Here is a 17,174-nt window from a genome sequence, read left to right as displayed (position 1 = left end):
CTGGGTGGCGGGGGATCAGGAAACCTCCCCGAGCCAAGAGAACCCCCTCCCCCCGCCAAGGCCTTTCGCCGCGCAGCCTCCTTCCCACCTTCCTCTGGCCCCGACCAATCAGGAGCGGCGCAGTCCCTGCAGCTCGGGGCCGGGCTCGGCGGGTGGGGCTGAGACGTGAGGGCAGCGCGCTGACGTCACAGGGGCGCCTATATAAGTGAGTGCCGGCGCCGCCCCCCCGCCCCAGTCACTGAGCCGCCGCCGAGGACTCAGCAGCCTCCCCCTCGAGCCCCCTCGCTTCCCGACGCTCCGTCCCCCCCGCCCGCCTTCTCCCGCCATCGCCTTCCGCAGGCCGTTTCCACCGAGGAAAAGGAATCGTATCGTATGTCCGCTATCCAGAACCTCCACTCTTTCGGTGAGCGCTGGGCGGGGCCGCGGCTCGGGGCGGGCGGGGAAGGGAAGGAGGGGACCCGGGCCCGAGGCAGGCCTAAGCCTCCCGCTTACGGGGGAGGGGGAGGGGAGGGGAAGAACGGCGGGAAGCCGCGTTTTCGGTTGGTTCCGAAGCATTGGGTCGGCTTCCCGCGGCCCGATGGGAAGCCGTGGGTCTGAGGCCGAGCCTTGGGCGGACCCCCCAGAACCGAAGGTGGCGCATTTACTAGTGGCTTCTGGCCTGCCTCGGCCACGCCCGCCGCCGCGCGTCACGTCCCCTCACGTCCCCGGCCGTTGCCAGAGAGGGTGTGGCCTGGGGGAGGCGGGGCCGGGCGTGAAAGACGGGGGCACAGGCCTGTAAGCTGCCGGATTGCGTCAGTGGGGCGGAGCCGCTTCGATGCGCGCTTCCTCCTGCTCGTGATTGTCCCAAGGGCTGCTTGGCGAGGGGAGGGCGGGACTTGTGGCCTGGATCGGGCTCCTCCGGAAATGCCAACTCCAACTTTGGGCTGAATTTCCAGCTCTGTTTATCCTTTTGTGCCAGCCAGAAAAAAAAAGAAAGGATAAACCCAGTAGCTCTCTGACTTAAAATTTTGTCCTTCGTACCAGACCCCTTTGCTGATGCAAGTAAGGGTGATGACCTGCTTCCTGCTGGGACTGAGGATTATATCCATATAAGAATTCAACAGAGAAACGGCAGGAAGACCCTCACTACTGTCCAAGGGATCGCTGATGATTACGATAAAAAGAAACTAGTGAAGGCATTCAAGAAGGTAAGTGGTGTTGCTTTTACGTGTTTGTATATGGATAGATTGATTGTTCAGCATTTTAGCTGAAAATTATAGCAAAAGACAATCTTACTCCTTCACCCCCAATTGATTTAGTCAATTAAACTAATTTAAATTTACCTTTTCAGAAATTTGCCTGCAATGGTACTGTAATTGAGCATCCAGAATATGGAGAAGTAATTCAGCTACAGGGTGACCAGCGCAAGAACATATGCCAGTTCCTCGTCGAGGTAAAAACTGCTTTGGGTTTAGTTATGAATATATGTAGAGAAGTAGACTCCAGGTTTGAATTTAGCATCTTAATAAAACATTGGTGAGAATTTAGAATTAAGAAGCAGTCAAAGTCGTTTAATGACAATGGCAAATTTTAATCCTTTTTCTTCTAGCCTTAGAACCTATCAGTGTACCTAATCAAAATGAAGCAGGAACAAATACATTTGCAAATTAAATAATGACTGTCAGTGTTACCATTCTGTTAAAATTAGTGTTGGTTGCTTCTTCCATTTTTGCCCTAAAAAACATAACTTTTTTTTTCTATTTTTGCAGATTGGACTGGCTAAGGACGACCAGCTGAAGGTTCATGGGTTTTAAAAGTGCTTGTGGCTCACTGAAGCTTAAGTGAGGATTTCCTTGCAATGAGTAGAAAAATTCCCTTCTGTCCCTTGTCACAAGTTTAAAAACCTCACAGCTTGTATAATGTAACCATTTGGGGTCCGCTGTTTAACTTGGACTAGTGTAACTCATTCATGTAATAAACTGAAAAGAGCCATGCTGTCTAGTGTTGCAGTCCCTCATTTAAACAGAGGTAAACCCTGGCAATGCCCAGCCTGAAACAAATAATCTAATGTTTCAGTCGAATCCAAAGCCCTTGTAGCATCTGAGACCATGTCTGTCCAGAGGCTCCTTGGTGCTCCCTCTGCAGAGCTCCCTGTCCATTTAAGAGAACATTACTACCCTCTGAGCTGCCATTGGTGGTAATGCTCAGAAGAGTAAGTTAAGGCCACCAACCCAAACCAGCTATACCACCAAGATAGTTAACTTTGGGTAGTAGAACAGGGTTACCCCTGGTAACTTGACCACCTTCCTAGGGAGGAGTTTCATTTTGGGGCAGTGGCAGGACATTTTGTTTCTTACATCACATCAAGGTCCAATGTTGTCTGACCAGACATTTTTAATAGTAGTGCCCTACCTCTGGGGGATGCACAAGTGGAGAGAACACCATACTGTGAGGCCAATTTTACCTGAATTAAACTTTTGACAAGGGAACAAATTTTGAACTAATGTATCAAAACAGTCAAATGTAGTAACTGCAGAGCTTGCAATTTACTAGCAACAGCTGCCCAATGCCATGTGAAGTAACAGACTGGTTTGGTTTTGGTTTCTTTTTTCTTTTTTTTTAGTTTAAATGTTATGTAATGTATTTAAACTCTTATTTAAATAAAACTGGTTTTCAGAAATGTGACTTTGTATATATTCCCTTTTTTGTAATGACTTTTCACAAACTTACATGTTATAAGGGAATAAATATAGGTATAATTCTGGAATGAGCCATAATTACATATATTCTAGTAGGATACTTTCAGAATGCTTTTAGGTAGGATTCTTCCCTCCCTCCCAAACTGGTTTTAATGCCCAGTGGACTCGGCTTGTTCAGCTCAAGGGCAAGTTAAGAACTGAGCAAGCAGTTGTGTAAGATTGTTACATGGTGAATGTCATCTTTTTATATAGGTGCAAAAGGGCAGTGGTTGGAAAAAATAGCATATGACATCCTTGGCAGCTGACTCATTAAAGAGCCGCTGGGCATTCCTAGGCCTAATGCAGGATCTCTCCCTAAGGAGTCCTTACAGTAAAGTATAAGAAAGTAGATAAAAGTTAGAAAGTCACTAATTAGTGTGCATAAGTTTGGTTAGGGTTTATGCAAAGGATCCAGAGGGATTCGTGGTGGCTGAAGGAAGGCACTGATACTTTAAAAATCCCAAAAGGTTGACCTTGCTATATTCTAACAAGGATTAGTTAGTACCTTAACTTATTTATGGTAGCAAAAAAGGGAATACAAAGAAACAAGTCATTCCCCTCAAATAATTTTACTCCATAATAACCATGTGTATTGATTTTATAAGTGAGTAAAAGTGGGTTTGATAAAAGAAGTATTTTGAACACACCAAGCATTTGAATCCTTACTTTCTAGAGCTTAGTATGTGGTCTTGACCCTCAAGTGGAAAAATTGAATCCTTATTGGGAGGCTCTGGAGTTCACACTTGTACAACTAGTTCAAGTTGAGCAAGACTATTTTCAGAAACTTAAGAATCAGAGAGCTCCAATCCATCCTTTTGCTCACAGTGAGGCCTGCCAAAAACGGCATTCTCGAGTCTGTAAAGTACAAAATTGAGGTTGCTGTTAGTCTTAACCTTTGTAGGGTCGTGTGTGTAGTGAATTAAAAATGGGCTAATTTATTAGATTATACATTAATTTCTAGGAATGAACTTCATTCTTATTTGTCCTCACTGTCAGAAAGGCTTCAAAAGAATTTCTATAGTTAGCTTGGGTAGCTAGCCCTCTTTGGTAAATGCCTAACTTCCACACGGAAGTGCCAATAACAATTGTCAGTTTATATTCCCACCTGGCTTGCTTTTGTAAGCCTAACAAAAAAAGAACTGTAAGTCTGAAAAGAGTGCTTTAGGCTGAATAAATTAGGTCATTGAGTCCCAAACTGACTGGCTGTATACTTTTTAGTGTTTTTACCAAGAAAATATAATGTGGAAAAGAAATGAAAATTTTTCAGCTTGATTCCCTGGGAAAGATAAGGAGCATGAAGGAAATGGCAAAAGAGACAAATTTAGATTTGATCTTTGAAAAAAAAAACCTTAGTTATCCAAAAGTAGAATTCTAGTAGTATGGATTGCTTCTCTCTGGATGTCCAAACTACACAATGAAAACGTTGATATCTGTTGAAAAGCATTCAAATAGGGGTTGGATACCTCCAGAGAATTGAGGGCAAATAGTGTCCACTGAAGTATTACATATATTCAAATCTGCACTATTTGAAGTCATTATAATTATGTAAAATAGTCATTGTTTCCAATCTAAGGAAAAATTGGCTGCAAATTAATGTGATTAGTCATTTTTTAAATGCCTAATATGTCCAAATCACTATTATAAGCACTGGTCATACAGATACAAATAAAAGAATTCTCTGCCCTCAAGGAGCTTACAATCTAATGGAGGAAGGCAACTCAGAAAAGCTGAAAAGGAGAAGAGGGAAGCAAGGAGAGGAAAAATGTGGTGTTCCCCCTCTTTAAAAAGAGGCCCTCCACTTCCAGTCACAGGGTCTAATTAGAGGCACAGAGAGGGTATTGATGAAAAGGACCAAGAAGATTCAATCTTGAAACAGATTTCCCAATGAGTAGGTTTCCCAGGAAAGGGTTTTCTGGAGAGTTCTAGAGAAGTCCAAAAGCAGTGTAGCTGTTGATTTACTATCTATGCCAATTGAAACTTGGTTGTAGATGGCTTGTTAGTTCCTTGCCAATTCTGAAATTCTGTGACTAAAATGATGTGTAAAGAAAAAAAGAATTGACTCTTGACAAAAAAAGATGATGGACTCAATATGCCGAAGGAAATAACATTTTTGGACATAAATTTGGTGGGGGGGGTGGGATGTTTTTGAGTAGTTGGGGATGGGAAAGTAGAGAAAGGTGTGAAAATGCTTTTTCATTAGGGGGGAAATGCATTAAGGGTTGGGTAAATGAGTAGATGCATTAGGAAGTCAGGAGGAAATTACAACATTACCAAGTCTGAAATCTAAGCAAGGCAACACAGGAAGACCAGAGTTCAAATCAGCTGGATGGCCCCAGGCAAATCACTTAACTTCTATTTGCCTCAGTTTCCTCAACTGTAAAATGGAGTTGATAATACACCTACCTTCCAATGTAGTTATGAGGACCAAATGAGATATTGCAAAATGCTTAGCCATAGGGCCTGACAGTGAGCACTTAATATATACTTTGTCTCCTCTTAATCACCTTACAGCAAGTAAACTGTAAGTAAGCACAGGTAGCTCCTGCTGATTTCACATCATTTTATCAGCCAGGATACCCTAGAACGTGTGAATTCAACTTCCTGTCTTGGAAAGAAGTAATTGGTAATTAATTGGTAATAGTGTTGACACTAATACTTCCAATAGCGTAAATAGCTACATCATACAATCCCAAAAGCTGAGGTTGCCAAGGAATGGACAATTGGTCAAGCCATAAATAGTCATCCATTTTGTTATCAATAATGATTAGGAAGTTGCAGAACTGCTCAGAGAACAGTCATATCCAGGAAAGGAGCACTTTATCACTCAGTGATCCCAACCTGTTTCTAGGAATGCCCCACTCTGTTGCAAGGGTATTAGATTGGCCTGCTCAGTAGGGGTTGGAGATGTCAGATGCCCCATTTCTTCTAAGAATATCTCACTAGAAGAGAAATGGGGGTGGGGGGGTGGACCTAGGATCTAGGACTTCTCCATGGGTATCACAAGGTTTCCTCATCTGTAAAATATAAAGATGAAATTAGCCCTATCATAGCCAGAGGACTTAAATGAGATAAAATGTATGTAAAGCACTTCATAAATCCTATAGCTAATATTATACATGGTTTATATTTTTAATGAATCTGTTTTATTCACAAAATAGTTAACTGATACATCCACTTTAAAATCTTTCACTAGAAACACAACAGCATATGTAGAAATATGTAGAGAATCAATTTCTAAGCCAGATCTCATAAAAATAAAAAAAAATGAACAGATAAAGTAACTTTCTTCCATTGTCATGTATGCTTTGTGAGGATTCACCTGGAAGAAACGGTAAAGAATATTTTACTTTGGAGAACAGTCAGAGGCATGACATCAAATATGACCAAATATCTTATGGGACATGACACAGACAATCAAATATCTGAAGGGCTATTATTACATGAAAGAAGAATGAGGCTAATAATGCCATCCCAAACAAATTAACACTTATCAGGGAAGTAGTAATTCATGCTTCCTGAAAGATTAGGAAGTTAAAGAGAATTCATACCTCCAAAAAGGACTGAAATTGACTCCCTCTGATGCTAAGATTCCATAAATGTATGAGAAAACAGTTTTCACATGACCAGATGCTAAAACTCTATGGGAGGACCTGAATGGGACTCTTATAAAGCAGCAGAATCATGGCCCAGGTGTCCTTTAACAGGTCAGCTAAGTGAACTGCTCCCATGTAGAAAAGATATTACTTTGTGCTACATTAAAAGGCTGTTAGATATGTGCATTCTTTTCTCACAGAAGTGTCTCTAGAATATAGCACAAAGTCCAATAATTCACTTTCCCCAGCAAAAGAAGACAATCCTAAGCAAAAGTTCCAAGTACCCATGGATTGCAATCCTTTGGTGACTGACCACTCTTGACCACTCTTTGAAAAAAAAAGATCAAATTCTCTGTCTTTCCCACTCTTATCAAATTCAATAACTATCACATTAATCCCATATATTTGCCTGGTATGATGATAGACATTGGGAATACAAAGAAAACAATTATGACAGTTCTCCCCAAGAAGTTCACATGTATACAGATAAGTAAATTACAAAATATGCAATGGGGGGAGGGTGTTTATTTTGGGGGATTCATTAGGGAGCATAGCAAATTTTAAATCACCCACTGTGATAAGGTACTGTTTAATAGAATCTTGGTTTCAATGTATTATTTTTAAAGTACTCACAAAAATCTGTTTAATAATCCATTGTAGAATGTTTTTGGAGAATCAATGTCAAATTCACTGGATTTTTAGTATACATCTGTTTCTTTAAAAATGGGTATAATTTATTCATCTCAAGCTTTAGAATCTTTCCTCTTATGGGGGGATGAGTACATTATTTTTATTTTTATTCATTCAATTTTGAATACACCATATATGAGTCTTACCAACATAATGATTTCCAAATAAAAGTTGTCTTTCTTATCAACTCTTGATTCTTCAATGCTTTCCTGTCAAAATTTCTTGTCATTTTTTCCTATTTTTCAATATTTTTTCTTTTTTAATTATATATTTTATTTGTTTTCCAATTGCATATAATGGTAGTTCCTACCGATCATTTTTTTGCAAGGTTTTGAGTTTTATAATTTTTCTCCTTCCCTCCCTTCCCTCCTCCCTCTCCCCAAAAGAAGGCAATCTGATAATTGACTTTATATTTGCATGCATGATAACTATAGATAGAAATTGAATTTATTGTGAAAAGAATCAGATCCAAAAGGAAAAAAGAAAACATTAGTTATAGTAAAATAACATATTACATAAGACAACTTTGTAAAATTGAAGATAACAGGCTTTGGTCTTCATTTAAATTCCACAATCCCTTCTCTGGATATAGATAGTATTCTCTATCACAAATTCCCTAAAATTGTCCCCGATTATTGCACTTATGGAATGAACAAGTCCATCATGGTTGATCATCACCCCATGTTGTCGTTAGTGTCTATAATTTTCTGGTTCTGCTCATCTCACTCAGCATCAATTCATGCAAGTTCAATTTATATTTTTAGGTTTATTATCCATTACTTTCTGGCACTGTATGGTTCAGCTGAATTTTTCCTTCAACCTTCAACTTTTACTGCACTCTATTTTCCACTACATAGCCTCACAATTTAAGAAAAGCATACTCCCTCTTCATCTCCACTCTTTAAAATCCCAAATTTCTCTGAAAATTCAGTATAAAGGAATCTTCCTAATCTCCTGGCTTTCAATTTCTAGTGCTTTTCTCCTGAAATTATCTTGTAATAATTTATGTTTTCTTTTTGCTTATCTTTGTGCAGGTCTTATCACCCTAGAATGGAAGCTCCTTGACAGAAAGAATTTGTATTCCTAAAGCACCTTTAGTAGAGTGCTTGGCATATAATATAGAATCATTATAATAAATGCCTATTTCTCATTGTGCAGCAGCTAGGTGCTAGAGGATAGAGCACTGGTCTTGGAGTCAGGAGAACAGGAGTTCCAATCCAGCCTCAGACACTTGCCACTTACTAGCTGTATGACCTTGAGCAAGTCACTTAACCCTAATTGCCTCACATCCAGGGCCATCTCCAGCCATCCTGATTCATATCTGACCACTAGACCCAGATGGCTCTGGAAGAGAAAGTGAGGCTAGTGACTTAGCACAGCACCCCCTCACTCAAATCCAATTCATGTACTTGTCATGAATCACCTCCCTGATGTGATTCATGACAAGTACATGAAGGACAAATATCATAATTTCTCATTGTATGCTTTTCTATTCACAAGCCTGCATGAGTAAAGGAAAGGATTATAAGTACTATTTAGATGAAATACCTGGATAAGAGTGTTTTCAGAGATTCCAGAATCCCAAAATCTCAGAGCCAGAACTGACCTCAGAGCTCATTTGGTGTGACTCATGTATGAACAATGTTCACATCTCTCAAAAATGATCCTCCAGTCACCATTATAAGACACTTGGTGAGTGATGAAGAAATCATTACCTCATTAATTACCACTCATTCCATTTGTGGCCAAATCTATTGTTGGGATTTTTTTTCTTTGCATGAATCCAAAAACTGCCATTTTGCACCTAATACTCCTACTTCTGCAATTTGAGACCAAAGAGAATAAAACTAAAACCTTCTTCCAGACTTGAAGAAAAATGGGATGAACTTGAAAGAGGAAGGTAACAGGATGAACTTTTTAAAAAATACAATATTTTCCTATCACATTTGAAACAAAAATTTATATGGATTTAAAATTAAATGCTGAAGCATACATTATAATAGTGCTTTAGTCTTACTAAAAAAAGGCAAGAGTAGCTAGCAATCATGAACTCAAGGTAAGAGTAAAAATAAATATGACTATATTATGCTTGAAGTTATCTTAGAGAATCAAATAATATTAATATGCATATGTACTCAGGATGGAAAAAATCATTGAAAAATAGAAATACAAAATAGTGAGGTGCTTAATGTTACCCCTTTCAGAGCTAAAGAAATCTAATAGATAAATAAGAAAGAAGTTAAGGATCTAAAGTAGAGTTTTAAAAAGTTGGATATGATAGATTTCTCATGATTAATGAAAAAGAAAAGAAAGAAATATACATATTCCTCAATTATGTATGGTACCTTTGCAAAAATTATCCATGTTCTCTGCTAGTGCATAAAAACCTCATAAACAAATGCAAAAGAGCAAAAATTTTTTTAAAACCCTATAGCAACCTCACCAAAATAAAAATTTATCATCAAAAAAGTACCTTTGAAGAAAAAATTCCAACATAAATGAAGACTGAGACAAAATTTAATCCTTTTTTTTTTTAGGTTTTTGTAAGGCAAACAGGGTTAAGTGGCTTGCCCAAGGCCACACAGCTAGGTAATTATTAAGTGTCTGAGACCGGATCTGAACCCAGGTACTCCTGACTCCAGGACCGGTGCTTTATCCACTGTGCCACCTAGCCTCCCAAAAGCAAAAACTTTTAAGCCCAAAACAAAAATAGAAATGCTAAAACTAAAATTAAAACAAATTTAAAATAACACTGAATTAATAAATTATATCAGATTTTTTTCAAAATAAAAATACATAAGTGACTAACAAATCTTTGTTTTTTGTTTTTTTGTTTTTATTTTTTTAGGTTTTTGCAAGACAGATGGGGTTAAGTGGCTTGCCCAAGGCCACACAGCTAGGTAATTATTAAGTGTCTGAGACCGGATTTGAATCCAGGTACTCCTGACTCCAGGGCTGGTGCTTTGTCCACTACGCCACCTAGCCGCCCCATGACTAACAAATCATAAGGAGAAAAAGAAAACCACATTACCAAAATCAAAAATGAAAAAATGCCCAGCAAGTAAAAAGAAAATAAATTACTAGACATTATTTTTCCTAATTATATGTCAATAAAATTGATAATGTAATTAAAATGGTGTGAATATTCACATAGATATAAAATATCCAAACTAACAGAAAAAGAAAATAGAGATTTTTAAATAACAATCTCAGAAAAGGAAATTATGCATGTCATAAAGGAGATCCCAAAGGGGTTTTAAAAAAAAGATGGATTTATGAATGAATTCCAAGAAACATTCAAAGAAGAATTAATTACACATATAACATGTATGTCTGTATGTATGTATATGTACACATAAACTTATTTTCAAAAAGAAGGGATTCTATGGACTCCTTTAATGAGCAAATGATGGTCCTGATACCTAAAATAGGGAGAGAAAAAACAGAAAAAGAAAATTATATGTAGGGCATCTAGGTGGCATAATGGCAAGAGTACGAACCTGGAATGAGGAGGACCTGAGTTCAAATCCAGCCTCAGACACTTAACAATTACCTACTTGTCTGACTTGGGCAGTCACTTAACCCTTGTCTTGCAAAAAAAGAAAAAAGAAAAAAGAAAAGGAAACTATGTATATTGATGCAAAAATACTGGCTAAAGAAACAAAAGCATAATAATGAAAAGATTGTATGGGAGGGTGGCTAGGTGGTATAGTGGACAAAGCACCAGCCCTGGAGTCAGGAGTACCTGGGCTCAAATCCGGTCTCAGACACTTAATAATTACCTAGCTGTGTGGCCTTGGGCAAGCCACTTAACCCCGTTTGCCTTGCAATAACCTAAAAAAAAAAAAAAAAGATTATATACCAGGGTGGGTGGGTGGCACAGTGGATAGAGAACACTGGCCCTGGATTCAGGAAGATCTGAGTTCAAATCCAACCTCAGACATTTAATAATTACCTAGCTCTGTGACCTTGGGCAAGTCACTTAACCCTGTTTACCTTGCACAAAAACAAAAAAAAAAATAAACAAAAAAAAATATTATATACCAGGAATGTTGGGTTGCTTTCAATAGTAGAAAAAACTATAAATAGATCACATCAATAATAAAAAACTTAAATTACATGATTATATCAATAGATATAGTTGACAAAACATTACCCCATTTCATGTGAGAATCATTTAGAAACATGGGGATAAAGGAACCTTTCCTTAATTTGATAAATTGTATCTAGCTATACCTAAGAACTGGGGCAGGTAGATGGCATACTAGGTAGAGTACCAGGCTTGGACTCAGGAAGACTATCCTTCCTGATTCAAATTTGACCTCAGACACTTGCTGACTGTGTGACCCTGGACAAGTCTTAACCCTGTTTGCCTCAGTTTCATCACCTAGAGAAGGAATTAACAAACCACTATGATATCTGCCAAGAAAACCCCAAATGAATTTGCAAAAAGTCAGATCATTTTTAAGCAACAAACAATAAAACAAAGAACTAGCTTTAGTTGTAATGGAGAAATGTAAGAGGACTTTTCAACAGTATCAGTAGGAAATCAAGGATTCCATCAGCACCAGAAGATCTAATTCCCAAAATAAATATGGAATTGATGTAAATATTTTAAGAACAAAAATCATTCCTCAATAGGAAAATGATCAAAGGCTATGGGCAGGTAATTTTCAAAGAAGAAAAGCAAACAGCCAACAGCCACATGGGGGAAAAAATGCACCAAATCACTAACAAAGAGAAGCACAAATTGAAACAACTCTGAGGTTCCTCCTCATACCCATCAAATGACAAAGGTGACAAAAAAAGAAATTGAATATTGTTGTTAGGTGATATGTGAGGGAAGGCAGAGTTGAGAAGTATTCCAATCTATCTAGAAAACACTTCTGAATTGTACTCCCCAAAAGTCTCTAAATTGTGCATATCCTTCGATCCAAGGATACACTAAACTCATACCCTTTACAGATCAAAGAAATCTTATATTAAAAACATTTATAACAGAAGTTTTTTGTTGAAGGAAAAAAAGTGGCTATCCACCGGCTGGGGAATGAATAGCTAAAAGAAATTGTGAAAGTAAAAGAATGTTTATACTATAAGAAACAATGGATCAGAAAAACTGGGGCAGAGTTGTATGACCTGTTGCAAAGTTAAATGAGTAGTGGGGCAATGATCAATCTTGATAGACTCATTCATTCCATCAGTGCAACAATCAGGGACAATTTGGGGCTCTCTGCAATGGAGAATGCCATCTGTATCCAGAGAAAGAACTGTGGAGTTTGAACAAAGACCGAGGACTATTGCCTTAGATTTAGGGAAAAAAACTGATATCTTATTGTCTGATCTTGCTATCTCTTATATTTTGTCTCTTCAGTAAGGATATGGTTTCTCTCTCCTCACACTCAATTTGGATCAATGTATACCATGGAAACAATGTAAAGACTGACAAATTGCCTTCTGTGGGGGGGGGGGAATAAGATTGGGGGGGAAATTGTAAAACTCAAAATAAATAAAATCTTTAATAAAACATTTAAAAAAGAAAAAAGTTAAATGAGTAGAATCAGAAGAACAATTTATACAATGACTACAATATAATGAGGAGAAATTACTGTCAAAAAATTAAAAATTATGTTCAATGCAAAGAATAATCAGTTCTCCAGAAGGTTAATAATGAGTCTTGGATTTACATCTTCACACACAATCAATGTATAGGTTTGTATTCTGTAAAGAAAGTTAATCACTCACAAGGGACAGATTTTTTGGGGGGGAAAGGGTGAAGAAGATACTAAAACATTAAATTAAAAGATGAAAAATGCTCTCTTCTACCTTTCCAGACGCCTTAACCTCTACTTAACTTTCCTATCACTTTCTTTTGTGTTCTAACTTCTTTAATAAATCTCTATTCTCTTTTACACCTGCAAAAAAAAGATGAAGAATGTCAGTTTATCATTTTAAAAGTACACAGAGATAGTGCTATTGTTCTGTAAGAAATCATAAATAGGCAGACTTCAGAAAAACCTGGAAAGACATACATGAACTGATGATGAGTAAAAGGAGCAGAATCAAAACACTGTATACATCAATAATCACATGTAAGATAATTAACTATGATGGACTCAGGTCCTCTCAGTTCAGTAATCAAGAACCATCCTAAGATTTGTGATAGAAAATGTATCTACATCTAGAGAAAAAACTATGGAGTTTGAATGCAAGCCAAAGTATATTATGTTTACTTTTTCAAAACTTCTTTTACGTTTTTCTTTGTTTCTCATGTTTTTTTCCCTTTTTTGTTCTAATTCTTCCTTCACAACATGACAAATTGGTAATATGTTAAACTTGATTGTACATGTACAACCCATATCAGATTACTTGCTGCCATGTGAATGGGGAGAAAAGGGAGAGTATTAAAAAAAAGCAAGACTCAAAAGCTTACAAAAAGATGAATGCTGAAAATTATCTTTGCATGTAATTGAAAAAATAAAATAATATACCCTAATAAAAAATCTTACGTAAAGGAAAAAATTTTTTAAATTAAAAGTACATAGAAAAGGGCAGGGGGCGGCTAGGTGGCGCAGTGGATAAAGCACCGGGCCTGGAGTCAGGAGTACCTGGGTTCAAATCCAGTCTCAGACACTTAATAATTACCTAGCTGTGTGGCCTTGGGCAAGCCACTTAACCCCATTTGCCTTGCAAAAACCTAAAAAAAAAAAAAAGGCAAAAGGAAGCTCCAAAGGGGATGCAGAAAAGAAGGGACAAATTTCTCCAATAAAGGATAAAAGCAAAGGGCAAAGAAAAATTAATCTAAAGAACTGAAGATTGTTTAGTGATAAATGGAAAATGAAAGTTAGAGAAGAGTACCTTGCATAGTGGTTACATTTGATAATTGTCATTAGGGGGTTAACTGACCACTTCAACTATATATGTACTTCATATTTTTTTATTTATATTATAATGTAGAGGAAAATGTATGCCACTTAGAGTCAGAAGACCTGAATTCAAATACAGTCCATGCTACTCAAACTGAGTGACCCTGACCAAGTTACTTTCCCTTCTAGGTTCTTATTTCTTTTGTTGTTGTTTAGCCATTTTCATCACTGTTGACTTCATTTCTACCTCCCTCAAATAAAGAGGGATTTCTAAAATCCTTTCCAGCTATACTAATGTTAACTGATATTTGTATGGCTCAATAATGTTGACAGAGCAGCTGGGTAGTGAAGTGGATAGAGACATTTGCCTCGGTTTCTTCATCTTTACCATGAACTGGAAGAGGAAATGACAGACCACTCCATTATCTTTATCAAAAACCCTAAAAGGGGTCACAAAGAATCAGACGTAACTGAAAATAACAACAAATAAGGGTTCCAAAGCATTTTATGTGCATTATCTCATTTGATCTTCACAACAACCCTACAAGATCAATAGCATTAATAATTATTATCAATATTTTAGAAAACTGAGGTTAAGAGATTAAATGATTTGTCCAGGATCACCCAGTTGGGAAATGATGGAGCTAGGATTCTAAGCCAGGTCATCTGATTCCAAATCCATTGTTATACCAATGTTAAATTTTAATACCAAATTTCAAGTGCTATACCAAGTTAAATTTTAGTGATAAATAGATGATATATGGATGGATGAACAGATAGATGAATTAGATAAATTATAAATAAATAAAATGAAATAAATTATCAAATTATAAATTATAAATGAAATATTATCAAATCATAGAACCATAAAACATATTTTTTTTTATATATTTTTCAAGGCAATAGGGTTAAGTGGCTTGCCCACCGCTAGGTAATTATTAAGTGTCTGAAGTCTAATTTGAACTCAGGTACTCCTGACTCCAAGGCTGGTGCTTTATCCACTGCTCCACCTAGCCACCCCCCATAAAACATAATATTTAAAAGAGATCTTAGCAGTCCTTTAGACAATTTATAGAAGGTTGATAAGGAGTTGCCTTAAGAAAGAGAAAACTTTGCATGATGACTGTAGCAATATAAAGGAAAACAATCAGCAGACACTGGAAGTCTGATCAGTGCAATTCAGAATACTGCTGTGACACACTATGCCCTCACTCCAGGGATATTATATACCCTAAGTACAAGATAAGCTTGTGTTGTCAGATATATAAACTATATTTATTTGTTACAATGAAGGGATGAGATCAGGTGGGAGAAGGATTAATTAGAAGTATAAAAAAATAAATCATCAATAAAGCATCTATTTAAAACTGAGAGAGAAAGTATTTCTTGACTAAGATTGCACAGAAAATTAGTGACAGATTAGAGACTTGAATCTTGTCCATTTGGAATTCTAAATGGGGAGTAAATAGAGCCAGTCTAAATTAATGTATAATTAAATTCAGAATATGCTCAACTGCTGGGGAAAAATTATGGTACATGGATGTAATGGAATACTATGATGAATCAAATGAATGACAAAGTGGACAGTTTTATAGGGACCTATCAGAGTGAGGGGAGAAGAACTAGGAGAACAATTTATATAACGTAAATACCATTTTAAAGAAAAACAACTTTGGAAGGCTTTAGATCTTTGATCAATGCAATGACCTCAAGTCTAGAGAACTGAAGAAGAAGCATGTTCCCCATCTCTGGCTAGAGAGGTGATGGATTAAAATGTAGAAAAAGATATATTTTGGAAATGAAATTGTGGACTTTGTTTTGCTGAAATATGCATCTTGTTAATGAAAGTTTTAAATTTCATTTTGTAACTGATCGATTAAGGGGATAAGTAGGTGGAAGATTTAGCAAATTATTGTAAAAATAAATATTAAAATGTCACCTTTCCGAGATCTTGAGGGGGAAATTATTCTTTGGGTGGGGAAGGACTAATTGACTTCTAAGGGTCCAATGCTGGAATTCTATCATTTACCTACCAATACAAAACAGGTTTTCAGAACCTGGTGTATCAGAACCACAAATTTGTGCCTTAGTTCTTTATTGAGTTGTATACAGATCTCTTTGGGTTGGTAGCAAATCCCCTTTTCTCCTTCCACTCTTAATTCCCACTCACCTTCTCTCTTCTTTCTCCTCCCTACAGCCCTATTCTAGTTTCCATACTTTGTGACATATTTTGCAAAGTGCTTAGTGACCTTGAGTCATGTGAGGATGAGAGCAGGAAAGAAGACGAAATATATTTAACATTCATTCAGCAAGTATTTTATAAGAGCTTACCACAGGTTCTATGGCACAGTAGATAGAGAGCTAGCCTTAGAGCCAAGAAGCCCTAGGTTCTAGCCCCACTTATGATATTTCATGGCTATGCCACCCAGGGCAAGTGACTGAACATCTCAATGTCCCCAGACAACAACTTTATAAGACCATAAATTACAGAACTACAAGGGTTTATCTTACTGGGAGATCCACATACCAAGGAAATCTCAGGTTTTATCCCTCCCTCCTCCCAAGAAAAAGGATATATGGGGTGCCGTGTACTGGAGATGCAAAGTCAAAAACAATCCCTGCTCTCCAGGAGCCAAGAGTTAGGTTGGGGAAGTGACTCTATGCTGGGACTCTCACTAAAATAAATGTATACATACATACATACACACATACATACATCAATACATAAATAAATGAAAATTAAAATGAAGCATCATGAAAAATTCATGGGGAAATGCCAGTTCCAAATAGAACTTCTTCCCATAATAATTTCTATTCATATGGCATTTTTAACAGATAAGATTTCAATATTCAATTTAATTCAATAAACATTTATTAATTACTTACAGGACTAACACTCTGTGGAATATACAAAATCTAAGAAAACTTCCCTCAAGAAGCCTATGATCTAATAGGGAACTAAGATTCAAAAACAGATAATCTAATATTAAATCACACATGATAAGTACATGGTCCATGTGCTATTTGAAATCTGAGGGAATGTGAAAAGTCCTTATGAAAGTCTTTCAAAAAGAGGTGGTATCTGATAAGAGCTTTAAAAAAAGAAGAAGAAATTCAACAGGCAAAGATGAGAGTGAATGGCATTCCAGATGTCAAGAGCAACATAAGTATAAGAGGTAGGAAACCAAAGGCAAGAAGAAGAAAGAAAAAGGAAGGGAAAAGCATGGGAAAAGATTGGGTGGATAGTGAAATGCCAGATTGTAGAAGGGCCTAAAAGTTAGACCAAGTATTTCGAGGAGGGCAGAGCCAAG

The 17,174-nt window shown here is 37.2% G+C and overlaps 1 protein-coding gene across 1 annotated transcript; it reads left to right on the top strand.

The window, feature by feature from the left end:
- Window positions 1-237: 237 nt before the first annotated feature.
- On the top strand, window positions 238-2,664 carry EIF1 (eukaryotic translation initiation factor 1). Its single transcript, XM_074223941.1, has 4 exons — window positions 238-403; window positions 1,024-1,187; window positions 1,331-1,432; window positions 1,749-2,664. Exons 1-4 carry the CDS (start codon window positions 373-375, stop codon window positions 1,791-1,793), a joined length of 342 nt encoding a protein of 113 aa, XP_074080042.1. The 5' UTR covers window positions 238-372; the 3' UTR covers window positions 1,794-2,664.
- The last annotated feature ends 14,510 nt before the right edge of the window (window positions 2,665-17,174 follow it).

This window comes from Macrotis lagotis, chromosome 2, assembly GCF_037893015.1.
Source record: "Macrotis lagotis isolate mMagLag1 chromosome 2, bilby.v1.9.chrom.fasta, whole genome shotgun sequence".
Classification (NCBI taxonomy): domain Eukaryota; kingdom Metazoa; phylum Chordata; class Mammalia; order Peramelemorphia; family Peramelidae; genus Macrotis; species Macrotis lagotis.
This window is presented reverse-complemented; position numbering and strand designations above follow the sequence as displayed.

What these genes read in the sequence shown, in the direction of transcription:
- EIF1 (XM_074223941.1), top strand. Translation starts at nt 373, where the DNA reads ATGTCCGCTATCCAGAACCTCCACTCTTTCG. An exon ending in CCAGAACCTCCACTCTTTCG is followed by an intron (nt 404 to 1,023) that starts GTGAGCGCTGGG and finishes CCTTCGTACCAG; the next exon opens with ACCCCTTTGCTGATGCAAGT. An exon ending in TAGTGAAGGCATTCAAGAAG is followed by an intron (nt 1,188 to 1,330) that starts GTAAGTGGTGTT and finishes TTACCTTTTCAG; the next exon opens with AAATTTGCCTGCAATGGTAC.